Below are 13795 nucleotides of genomic sequence, written 5' to 3'. Positions count from 1 at the left end.
ATCTCTCCAACAGTGTAGCATTAGCCGTTAGCCATGGAGCACTATCAAACTCATTCAGAATCAAATGTAAACATCCAAATAAATACTATACTTACACGATTAGACATGCTGCATGACGAACACTTTGTAAAGATCCATTTTGAGGGTTATATTAGCTGTGTGAACTTTGTTTATGCAATGATAGAGTCGAGAGCTCGGGAGGGGGCGGAGAGCGTGAGCAATTAAAGGGGCCGTAGCCTGAATTGGCGCATTTCTAATTAAGCCCCAAAATAGGCAGTTAAAAAAATAAATAAAAAAAAATCTATGGGGTATTTTGAGCTGAAACTTCACAGACACATTCAGGGGACACCTTAGACTTATATTACATCTTGTAAAAAACGTTTCGATGGCACCTTTAATACATTACCCTCTTTTATATTTGTAAGGTACCTCCAAAAGTCACCGTTCCAGTTCAGATTGTAACTGGTAATTGGTCAAATTTCTGTATTATGGTATTCTGTTTATGGTAACATAAGAAAGTTAGTTTGACTCTCTTAGATGATGATTATTGTTTATAAATGTTTTAAAACTATAACCCTAAAGAAAACAAAATTTGATACTACAGATGTCAACCTTATCGAAAAAAAGTGGTTTAAAGAAAAAATTAACTAAGAAATGTGATGTAAAAATTTACTTTTTATGTTTCTATAGTAAAAACCAGTTCAAGTTTCTGTTGCTAGGCATAGATATAGATCTAAAGTGCTGTGAACTGATGTTTCAGAGTTGTTTCAAACTTTGGCAAGTTTAAAATGTCCTTTCTTGTGTTGATTATCTCCAGAGCTCTCTCAGCTCCCATTGTAATTGCAAGCCAGGACTTGATTGGCTCTCGAGTTGTTGGCTTTGGGCCAGCAGACTTTTTCCATATAATAGAGGGGAGCAGAACGACAGCTTCTAAAAGAGAGAGACAACAACTATTAGTGGTGGACTAACACTGCAAACCTAAAGTGAACAGATCAGAAAATGTGTAAAGGATTAGCTGCCCTGCCCCAGACATGTCTGGAAAGGTAAGATATTTTGCATCTTGGATTAATTTAAAATTTATTCCATGTCAGATCAGTCAATTACTTTTAAATTGCCAGCCTCTTTTGGGATTCAGTGCTTGTGTATTCTGGAACAGCTGGTAATGCTACAAATGCAGTAGTTGCAGATGGGAAGACTTTTGTTATTTGGGTTCAGAGTTGTTTTATGATTAAAACTTGTATGTTTTTTTTTGTTTGTTTGTTTGTTTGTTTCTTTTTTAAGAAGAGTAGGACTTCATTTATTTTACCCCTATTTTATAATATCCATTATTTTCCACTTAGATACCTTTTGTCATAGTATCAATAGTTTCATATAGTTTTTTTTTTTTTTTTTAAGTTTTGTCTCTGAAAACATCAAGCTTCCCAAATGTTACCAAAGACCAGAACACTCTCAACTTTGTTTAGTTCTCTGTTCATAACAAGATTTGGAGGAGTATTCCTGAGAACAGATTTTAAGTTTAGCAATGAGGACATTTATTGTGAATGTTGAGCCATATTCTGATTTGTGCTATTGGCTCATTCATTGTGTAAACATATGTTTATCACTGTTCTTGGCTTTGGTCTTAAAGCTTGGCCTGAGGCCTGGAGTACTCCTGAGAAGTCTATTTGTACATCTGAAATACAGTTTTAAGGTGGCAACATGAGGTGGTTTATAATGTAGCATTACATAATTGGTCCATAAAATCATAATTTTAATATCTGGACTTTGAAAGAAGAGAAATGTGTGCATTGACGTCAGTATTTTCTGAGCAATAGATCTGTCTGTGGCAGATTGATTCACGAAACCTCAACAAATCACCAAGTTTGCCTGACGTCACTGCATCCGCAGTCATCTGGGAGTAATACGTGTTTTTGTCCCAAAACCGTATAAAAGGATATTGCATCTGCTCTTAACTCTGGAACTGTGAAATGGTTCTGAATAGGTCTGAACTGAACACCTTGAACATATGGTGTTTTATAGTGTGATCTGTCAAAATTACTGTACTGATTACAGCTGTCAATGAATAATAAGAAGTGAAGAAAAGGTTTTTGTGGCTGACCTGCCGTAATAATGACTAAATAGACCCAATTATCATTCTCTGTGTACTTTGAGAGAAGAAAATACATGTGTTAGGCTGATATTATATAATCTGTTGACAGGTATGTTGTACATTAGGAAGTGTCCTCAGTATTTGTTTTGAAATTCATTGCAGTACAAATCATACATTACATCATAGGATCGTTTATAAATGTATGTTAAAAGTGCTAATGGACATCCGTATGGGTTTGTGTTTGTGCTGTCTTCAGGGCTAAGGAGATCAAGACTAAATTGGGAACTCTGCTTCAGAAGCCAGAGAATTCCTTCGACCTTATTATCCCCTACCAAGAAAAGCCTGAGAAGAAACCAGAGAAGCTTCAGAAGTGAGTTCCTCTTGGCTCCCTCTGCCTCTCCACATTTTTTTCTCTTCCTCTCTCTTTCTTTCTTTTCCTTACTGATGAGGACTTCATATCTGCATGTGTCTCTTCACATGCCTCACACACTTTTATAGACCATAAGAGCATCTTCAAACTTGTCATCATTAATTCAAATGAGCTTCATTCAGGCATGAAAACGGGTCAGGGGTGAAAAAGGTGAGAATCATATTACCCCTCTAGGGGGGTCCGGGGGCTTGCATGGTCCCCCGTAAGAAAAATTTAAATATTCCATATTTTAAAGCATCAATCTGATGCATTTTGAGATGCCAACCTGGGGAGAGCTGAAGAAACTTAACTTCAGCCATGAGTCAAAAATTATTATGGCCTCCTTACTAAGTATTATGAAGGGGGATCGAGTGGGAATCTTTATTGGTGTCGATTTTAAGTCTCTTTTTAATGATAGGCTTTACGCATTTGTCAATCTTCCCCACTTGCTATTTGGGGGAAGAACCTAGCGCTATGATTGGTCAAACTCTTCTTCTTTTGCTGTTGCTTGATTTGAGGACTGCGCGTGAACAGAGGCATCACCAGGTTTTTGCGTAGTTTAGAGTGACAAATCGTACCAGCGTACTTTGAAGTCAAAATGCGCATCCGCTACGCAAATTGCGTACAGGTTGGAAGGTCTGCTTATTGATAGAACGGTGGACCACTTTACCTTCTGCCTTGTCAGTCCCCTCACCTCAAAATCTACCTCCTCAAAAATGGTAGCATTAGCTAATAATTTTCCACCAGAGCTTTAGTTAGCTGGCTAACGTTGCGTTCTCTCCTGCTGTGTTCAATGACTCAATTCATCAAGCTGTAGCTAACGTTAGCTAAGTCAACAGAGCTCCTGGGTAACTTAACTTAGATATACTAGAAAATATTAAAATTATTGAAACCATCACTCACCAAATTCAGTCAGGTAAATCGCCGAGGCCAGGCGTGCTTTCTGCTTCTGATGGTGGTCTGCACTGGTGATGCAAGGCCCTTCACGTTAATATTTCCATGCACTCGCGCTCCCTTCTGGCACGCACACCTGTTCGCAGTTCACTGAATATGAATACCCCCCCCCCCCCCCCCACCCAAAAAAAAAAAAAAAAGTTTCACATCGAATCTACACAATTCACGTAGGTCACCTATTTTGGTTTCAAAACGGCGAAGGTGAGGGATTTTCATGTATGTTCATTTGTTAAAATTAGTTAATGTATTAATTAACATGGACTAACCATGAGTATTTGTTAATATTTGTTAACATTAGTTAATAGAAATACAACAGTTCATTGTTTGTTCATGTTAGTTCAGTGCATTAACTAATGTTAACAAATACAGCTCTTGATTTCAATAATGTATTAGTAAATGTTTAAATTAACAATTAACAAAGAATAATAAGTGCTGTAGAAGTGCAGTTCATTATTAGTTCATGTTAATGAACCTAACTGTAAAGTGTTGCCATAGCTGAACTGATTTCAAGCAATCATTGGAGATTATTTCCACCTTTAAGTCCATACAGAACATTTTGAAAGCTCAGTTCAGCTCTGTTTTGAAATATGTAGAAAAAAGGTGAACAGTAAAGAGCAAGTAAGGGCGTCAAAAAGACAAAAATGGGAAAGGCCATGTTAGTAAATCCTGTAATGGAAAACTGCAAAGAGTCTGTTTATAATGTAAATTGTTTCTAAATTGAGCATAAAAACATTTGCAGACCACTTCAGCTCCCTTTTACTTGCGTAATGCCTTATGCAATTGTTTTTAATAGGGTTGTATTTTTTTCAGGCAGAATAGATTAAAAATTCCAATCACAGGATAGGACATTGTGTAAAGAAAACACAGTTACCTCAGTAAAAAATTTGGATAAGAGCTTTTAGACAAGAAGAGACGTGAAATAAAAAAAAAGCAATATCTTTTTTGATCATTAATGTTTGTGCTTAAATTTACTGTAACAATAAGGCTGAATATGTTAACACTTAGTAAACATTAGTAATTAGTAAATACAGTTAATATGAACTAAGAATGCAATACTTTAACATACATATATATATATATATATATATATATATATATATATATATATATATATATATATATATATATATATATATATATATATATATATATACACACACACACACACACACACACACACATACATGCAATGCAAGACTAAGCCAAAGTGTTCATTTTTGCTTTAAAACAACAGCCGAAACAGCTTGTTGTTCGTAAGCAGCTTGTTGGCCACTAAGTGAAGAAATTTGCTTGTTTTGTTCAGACCCACACCTGAAGAAGCAGCCCAGTGGCGTGAGTCCCTTGATAAGGTCCTGTCCAACAACTGTAAGTATGATGTTTATCTTAATGGCCATTTGGTTGCATTTTACATCTTAAATGTTCTTTCAGGCATGACCAATCATTGGAAGGTTTAGTTTATCAGTTGAGTCTCTAAAACACATTTTAAAACGTTGTTTATATCTGTCAGTTGAGAACCTCTAGAAATCTATTAAGTTGCACTGATGCACTTGATTCAATATGTGTAAATAGCTTGTCCTTGAATGGGCACATTAACCTTCACATGTATGAGAATGTTCCTAACAGTAGTTTACAACCATAAAAAGAAGATTCTCTCTGAGTTACATATAAACACACATTTCATAGACTTCTAGACCTCATTTTTATGTAGAGCTTACTATATTATAATTACTAGCCTATAACACTATCACTACCTTTAAAAGCCAACTTTTTGCATTGCCTTTTTATGAAATGTTTTTTTTTTTTTTTTCAATTGAGGATGTCCTCATGATATTTTTTTCTTCAGATTTTGTTACATTCTAGGGACTTTTCTTGAAATGCCACATCTAGTCCTTTTACCATCCTCACTGAAATTAAAGTTGCACTGCATGACATTGGCCTCTCTATGCCATCTGTGGATGAAACAAAAATTCCACAGATGAATCTGATGCAAGATTGCAAGAAGAAAGGCTGAGCAGCATTTGTGCTACAATAGAAGCCAGAACTTATTTTCTCATTTTACAGACATGCCATAAACACGCAAATACATAAACATGAAATATCCAACCAAATCAAACTTGACTGCTTAAAATATTAATGATTATTATAGGCTTACCAAAGTTTTAAAGCATTTGCTTCTGTTTTGCAGCTTTAAAGTGTATTCTTTGTCAGTAGTAAATTAGCAAACTTCAATACACAACTTTGACACTAATAACTTTTCTTTATTTATCATTGTAAAACTAATTTTCTGATTAATTTTTGTTGGTTCTTAACAAAAAACAAAAAAACACAAGTAAACCTATAAAGATGGCAAAAGATGACTAAATCATTTAATTATTCTGTTCCAAAGAGTTGGGAAAACATTCTTTGTTATTCATCCAATTATTTGTTTCAAAGCCAGTTTGTTATGTTTAATTGCAACAATTTGCCTTGGAAAATTTGTTCATTAAAATTTAAGAGGGAATTGTTTGCAGATTAGCCTAATTATGCCTTATTGCATTTTTATATATTCGTCGATTCAAATATAAGAGCTTATCTTTTTGTTGAAGCTAAAATATTCTCACAAACAACTGCAAGTCTAAAAATAAATCTGCATTGAATAGTGAATAATTATATTGATTAATCCACCGAGCTGAATCAGGTGGCATTTGAATGCCACATGCTGTTATACAACATAAACTGGAGCGGGATTGCATTAAGGGCTGTGTGCCTTAGGCGTGCACGGTGGTAATGTTTGGATAAGGATGTTAAGAGCCGTTGGGACTGGGGTCTCCGGTGGCAGTGTGTTGCCAACACATTAGTGCATAAAATACACACAGAGCTGTACTCACTCTAATAGCTTTTCCACATTTTTTATTCCATAGACGGCCTGGCCACCTTCAAGAGCTTCCTTAGATCTGAGTTCAGCGAGGAGAATATTGAGTTCTGGGAGGCTTGTGAGGACTTCAAGAAGACCAAGTCCCCCCTTAAAATGGCCACCAAAGCCAAGAAGATTTATGAGGACTTCATTCAGACCGGTGGGCCCAAAGAGGTTTGTTTGTTTTGTCACTGGTTTTTTATGCTAATCACAGTTAAGATAAAAAAGCAAAGTGCTTCAGAGGTACAGTAGAAGGAAGCAGTTCTCCATCAGCCCTGTTAATCATCTCCTGTGAAAATATGTTTCATATCAGTTGTTTAGATCACTGTATAAACGCTGAGGCCCATGTTCTCCCCACTGAACGTCCCCAAGGAGCTATAAAAAACTTGAAAGTAATTGAGTATCTGCAAGTGTTTTCTTTTTTGTTTTTTTTTTAAGGGAAATGAACTGATTAAAATAAATTGACCTTCAGGACACTGAGAAAGGTTATTAGAGCTCAATATTACATAGGGCTGCAACTAACAATTATTTTGATAATCGCTTAATCTGTCGATTAATTCTTTGATTTAATAGAATAATCGGTGGAAAAATACCAAAATTGGGCTGGTTTTGGCTGTGATTGGGCGGGTTTTGAAAAGCAATTGGGTTGGTTTTGTTACACAAACCTGCCAACCCTGCTTTAAGTTGATAATTTAATAATGTATAACGAAAATTATTTGGACTTTTGCAGCCAAGGTTTTTTTATTCATTCATGGTGTACGGGAAGTGCGGTCTGTAAGGTGTGGTCTCAAAGGTCTTTGTGAGTGAAAGACACCCATAGAGCTATTTCCTTGGTTTTTACAATGCATTTTCACAATGCAAGCTTTACAAATGCTGCTGTGTTTCTGAGGTTCAGTTTTGTACGTTTAACTTAAATGGGTAGGTTAAGGGAAAGGATTGGGAAAAGAATGATCAATCTTTATGTATTTAAAATGATCACGGAATGAACTGACATTTTAAATACATACAGATTGATAATTATTTTCCTATCCTAAGCCCAAACCTTTCAATAACTTATTAAACCTAACTCTAACATATTTTACTTTTCATTTTTAACAACCAAAGACCTTTCAGAATGCTGTTGCTAGACAACCAATAAAAGTCAACGGGTAAATTGTGCGTACCACATGCACATAAAATCAAAAAATGACTTTTGCATAAAGAGCTTGCCAAATGAAAGATGAAGTTGTGCTATAGATATATGCAGTGCTAACTCCCACAACAGCTCACTATGTTCTCTGCTATTTTCCAATTGTGTTTGGTCTGAAGAATTTTGATGTTCACTATTGTAAAGCGACGTTACTGGCAGAAGGTTTCCACAGCACGCAGATGCGACCAATCGATAATCAAATTTGATTCTTTTCATTATTGATTACAATCGATTTTATCGATTAGTTGGTGAAGTCCTAATATTACCATTTCTATGTAGGTACAGTTCCTTCAAGTCAGCATAAGCATTTTAAGCATATTGTTTTAACTACATGATTGTTGGTTACTTATATTTGAGATTTCAGCATCTCAAGCTGGATGTAAGCTCAGCTCATGAAAATGGGGCTTTCCACTAGAATTTAGCAAGCCCTGTTGAAAAATCCAACATAAACCAGCATGTATTCAATGCTGGTCCAAGCAAAACTGAGCTGGTGTAGCTTATCCATCAGCACTTTCCATTTTGGAGCTCTGCAAGCCAGCATCCTATGCGGGTCCCAGCATGTAAAATATACTTATTTATTTTTCATCAGGGAGGTCATTGGATCATTTATCTAATAGCCAAAATGTTGTTAAACCCATGCTGTCCTTGTAGTAAATATATGTACTATAAGTTTCTTTAGTTTAAAGTGAAAAATAATTTAGTAAACAATCATGCTATTGAAAAAATGTCTGTATCAGGATGTTTGCACAGCGGTGTGCTGAGATTTAAAGTATCTGGTATGTAATAGCCATTAGATAACATACACATACAAACTTTGATAAATGTTATCCATTTGTTTCTTAGTGACCTTAATGATTTTAAAAATCAACGAAATGCAAACATTAACTCATTGTCATCTTTTGCCAATTCTGTCATTGTTTCTTCGTATACATTTTTGTTACAGAATTTTTTCAGCTGTTTTTGTGCATTCAATATTATGATTGTGCATATTAAAATATAAAACAAAACTATTCAAATGCACATAAGTATAAAACTATAGATGAGTAGGACTTTAATAAATAACACAAGTCAAAGACTTTTGAGCCATTTTTCTAGCCCTGATTATGTAAGGAAACTGATAAGATCAGCATAATGGTCAGAGAGAAATAAAAAGAGCAGAAACCACAGGGAATCAGTCCAATTGGCATTTTCGTTCTTCTTGCAGTAGCTATTCTGGGAGGTTGACTGCTTCACAGCCCCCCTAGAGTTCTCAGACACTGCCAAAGTTGACATAATGTGTTTTTAATCATTATGTTTGTCCAATTTGCATCATCTTGTGACTGACTTTAACACACTTCTTCCTTATTACCAACACTGTGCTTTTAGGTGAACATCGACCACTTCACCAAAGATGTGACTCTGAGGAACCTGGTGGATCTTTCACCCGCCACCTTCGAGCTGGCTCAGAGCCGGATCTACACCCTGATGGAGAAAGACTCCTTCGGTCGGTTCCTGCGTTCTGAGCAGTATCAGGAACTCCTCAAGTAAACTGACCTTCCCAGCTGCAGGGAGACTCTTTTTTTTGGTCCCTTCCCCCTTTTAAAGTCTTTAATATCCACTTTTTGGCACATTTTTAAAGCTCATTAAATGATACCATAGTTATTTGGTGAAAGTGGAAAACACTGGGAACAGTTGCAATGTCTCCCTGCAGCTGACTGAAACAGCCCATTGAAAACAAGAACATCTTAACATAAATTGTCAAATTAATGTGATTCCTGCCCAGTGCTCTGAATGTCAAAGTCAAGGACTTCAATAAAAGAAGTTAATGATCAGGGTTTAATGATCAAGAGACAGTAAACATTGCTCCACATAAAAGTTTGATTTGTCATTAGCAAACATTGATTTTTTACAAATGCAAAATGCAGAGGATTTGAAGGACCTCTTAAATTCTTGTATATTATGTCCTATTAATTGGAGTCACACTATTTTCTGCCCCTGTAGACTAAATAAAGACTAAAACCCATCCCCGCTTGTAATTTATGGCTTTTTGGGTAAGTGCAGAAGTGGTTCATGTACTTATGATGAGGACATTCTGACCTGAGCATCTAAGCACCAAGTTCATCAAGGGGAAGAGGCCGGGAAATGGGAGCGTGGACTTTTTCTTGGAAATGTCTGTGTTAATATTAAAATGCCCAAATGGTAAACCAAAGGAAAACATGAGGAAACAACTCACTTAGTATTGAAAGCTCCACAATAAGTCAATGCTTAAAAAAAGTGTGACATGTTAAGATGCACTCCAGTCTCTGGGAACTTGTTGTTTGGGTTACCGCTATTGAAAGTTGCTAAGATGGGAATATCAAGTAGGAGGGAATCTCTATAAAGCACTGGGCACATAATGTTTTATTCTAAAGGAAATGTTTATTCCCATGCCACATTAAAAGCAGAACACATTTAGATTAAGTCATGGAAACCCAAAACATTCAAGTGATTTTGTTTCCTGACTTTCTAAAGCAAACATTTATCACGATAGCATAAATATATACATATTGTAAGACCTATAAACTATCATACTCTAAACAGGAATGATTACTGCAAAATGTTATTGAAGTTAACATCTATTATTTGCTCTTATCATGTGCAGCCAGTCATAATTTGTAGGAAGTATGCAAGTTTTTGCAGTCTGAATGGCATATAAAATGTATGTAACCCACAAGTGTGATATTCAGTGTCCTTTTGCATGTTTTTATTTTTTTATTTTTTTTTTATTATTATTATTTAAAGTGTGTTTCACACATACTTATACTCTTGCATGTTTCTTTATTATACAACTGTGTGTGTAGCTGTGTCACTAAATCTAATAACATTCATACATGAGTAGTGGTTGGTGCTTCCAGAAGTCCTTACTGATGCCCCACAAAGAAAATTTTTAGTTCTCTGCAGGACAGGTTTAGTTTAATATGGCTTTCAATGACTGGGCATCACCAACATAAACTAAAAAAAAAATTGAATTAATTTGACAAATTTTAAGAGCAGCAAAAGCTCTTTTAGTAAAATTTTAAAATAATTATTCAATTTTTGGTTAATAAATTATGAAACTTCTATCATAATGATTTTTTTGGGGGGAGGAATTGTCAAAATTGTCAGTAAGGACTACAGAGTACCTTGCTTATACAAGAAATCTGCATAAAATTATATGCATGTATGTTTGTAGTTGATCATATAAAATCCATAATCACATTAAAGTTCTGAAGATTTATTTATTTTTTCAGATGTACATATCAGCCATTTACAACAATTGATTTTAATTTATTTTCAGTATGATTGATTGTCTGATTGTTTGATATTCAAGGTAAAAATGATCAAGATAAGAGTGTGTCCTTTCTTTTATTTATAAAAAAAAATATGAGGCCTGAATTTGTTGTTTTCTTACCATGCAAGGATAGTATAACAACAAAATTAATTCAGACACTTAAGCTTTGGTTTATACCTCCTCTTGTTCTGAATCATCATACTCAAAGTTGCTTAAAGGATTAGTTCACTTCTGAATGAAAATTTCCTGATAATTTACTCACCCCCACGTCATCCAAGATGTTCATGTCTTTCTTTGTTCAGTCGAAAAGTCGAAAAAGGAAAACATTCCAGGATTCTTCTTTATATAGCGGACTTCAGTGGGGTTCGCTGGGTGGAAGGTCCAAATTGCAGTTTTAGTGCAGCTTCAGAGCACTCTACATGATCCCAGACAAGAAATAATGGTCTTATCTAGTGAAAAGATCAGTCATTTTCAGAAAAAAATAAAAAGGTATATACTTTTTAACCACAAATGCTTGTCACGCATTATGTTAAAAGGTCACGCGTGACGTATAGGCAGAAGTACCGCGGTAGGGCAAAAAACGTCATCTAATTTTCTCCTCCAACTTCAAAATGGTCCGATATCATTGTTTTCCTTTTTTTTTTTTTTTTTTTTTTTTGTAAAGGGCGTTTGGCTTAATCTTTGCATGTTCGCCTTGTAGAAACTGGATCGGTACTTCCACCTACGTCACGCATGACCTTTGTAATGTGATTACATCATGCGTGCGGATCGCAGAGCTAGTGCAATACCAGCATTTGTGGTTAAAAAGTATATAAATTTTATTTTTGTTTTACAAAATGACCAACTGTTTCACTAGATAAGACCCTTATTCCTTGTCTGGGATCATGTAAAGTGCTTTGAAGCTGCACTAAAACTGCAATTTGGACCTTCAACCCACTGAACCCTGTTGAAGTCCACTATATGGAGAAGAATCATGGAATGTTTCCCACAAAAACCTTAATTTCTTTTCGACTGAAGAAAGAAAGACATGAACATCTTGGATGACGTGGGAGTGAGTAAATTATCAGGAAATTTTCATTCAGAAGTGAACTAATCCCTTAATGGTACTCCATTACAGCAAGAATGGAATTTCAGTAATATTTGTATTCCCAGGAGAACATTGTTAAAATACCAAATTTGAATAACAATGCGGCTGCTTCCTGACTTCCTGTGCAGCAAGCTCTCTTAGCCTTTTCATTTAGCCACTCGAACAGAGTGTTTTATTCACACAACCATAATAAGATAGAGTGGATCAGTGTGAAGAACAGAAAGATATAAGAAGAAAGACGGAGGGAGAGGTGGAAAATTGAGATGAAGCAGATGAGCGATGGGAGGTTGCCAAAGTAAACAATGTCAGACGCAAACATGTTCACATTCATTACCACTCTCATTCCTAGAAATAGACGTATGACTCGTGACTGGGGGTCAAACCTCTTGAGTATTGCCGGAAGTGAAAAGACATTCCTTTAACCATTACTGAGTTGCATCTGAGAGCACCCTTTTCTTAAATGTCAAACAAAAGAGCATCTCCATTTTGCTTTGTCCAGACTATAGGTTAGGGTCACCAAAACAATTCTTTATTAAATGGTTTTTGTTTGTACTGCTCTTATCAAAGACATACTAGAACACAACAACAAGAACTCATTTCGAATAAACAGCACACTTCCAATTATTCTTTTCTTAAAAATATAATTACTTAAGCCCAATGGAACATTCCATTAAAAGATGATAAGAGGGCGTATAAGCATATTAAATTAAGTATAAAACCACATACAGTGGACCAAAATCTTATTCAGACACTCTTGAATGCTTGGACGTTGGAATGTATTTGTAATAGATACAAAATATCACACCAATCGCCAATTGCGATATGCAAACATACTGATGCAAGAGCTTTTCCCAGAGCTGAATTTACATTTCTGCAACAGTTTTGCAATTATGTTTAACCAGTCACAAGGTGTTTAAAGTGGATAAATACATTTTAACATGTAATTTATTTCATTGATGACAAAGCTGAATTTTTATTCAGAAATCATTCTAATATGCTGATTTGGAACTCAAGAAACATTTCTTATTATTATCAATATTGAAAAAGTGGTGCTGCTTAATCATTTTGAGGAAACCGTGATTCTCAGGATTCTTGGATTAATAGAAATACAATTTTTGGTAGCAATGTACTGTCACTTTTGCATCCTTGCTGAATAAAAGTATCATTTCTTTTTCTTAAAAAAATAAAAATCAGTCACATGTATTTATGTTCCCATTCTGCCTTGATTATTGTAGATAGATAGATTTCGAATTCATTTCGAATGATATATAGTATTATAATTTTAATAAGCTTGTATTTATTATTGTAAAATGTAATTATTGTAAAATGTTTTGCTTGAAATGTGTTTGTGCTATATTCATTTAAAATAAATGCCACGTGGTTTGATATTTTGTTATATAATGCAAAGAAATTCACGCATTACATGTTCAAATGCTTGTTAGGGCCACTGTATATCTGTTCCATTCACAAATAGCTTGTCAGTTCTCATGCCAAATTTCTTTTTATGGCAGTGCTCATTAGACACAGTTGTGGTGATGTTACCTCAGTGTTGAAACTATGTACAGCACTCCATTCCTGGGCCAAACAATATTAAATTTTATCTAGGAGTTAATGCCAATCTAAAGACAGCTTGAGCTGAAGCTATAAGTGTGTGTGTGTGTGTGTGTGTGTGTGTGAGTGCGTACGTTTTTGTGACATATCGGTTGGGGGGGGGGGGGGTGATCAGGATGCTAATCATGCCCTTTGGCTCAATAATGTTGTGCCAGCTATTTGCGCATGCACACAAATGGAAACAAATGTGGCTCGAATACACAAAAACAAAACCAGGAGCCAGATAATGACTGTGCAGTGCTCAGATGGAAGGCAAGATAATGCTCTGTAAATA

General features: G+C 35.3%; 1 protein-coding gene across 1 annotated transcript; it reads left to right on the top strand.

Annotated features, from left to right (window-relative positions):
- The first annotated feature begins 894 nt into the window (after positions 1–894).
- On the top strand, positions 895–13296 carry rgs5a (regulator of G protein signaling 5a). The gene is made up of 5 exons (XM_067373014.1): positions 895–1043; positions 2346–2459; positions 4756–4817; positions 6353–6519; positions 8900–13296. Exons 1-5 carry the CDS (start codon positions 1000–1002, stop codon positions 9059–9061), a joined length of 549 nt encoding a protein of 182 aa, XP_067229115.1. The 5' UTR covers positions 895–999; the 3' UTR covers positions 9062–13296.
- Positions 13297–13795: the final 499 nt, after the last annotated feature.

This window comes from Chanodichthys erythropterus, chromosome 21 (assembly GCF_024489055.1).
Source record: "Chanodichthys erythropterus isolate Z2021 chromosome 21, ASM2448905v1, whole genome shotgun sequence".
NCBI lineage: Eukaryota > Metazoa > Chordata > Actinopteri > Cypriniformes > Xenocyprididae > Chanodichthys > Chanodichthys erythropterus.
This window is presented reverse-complemented; position numbering and strand designations above follow the sequence as displayed.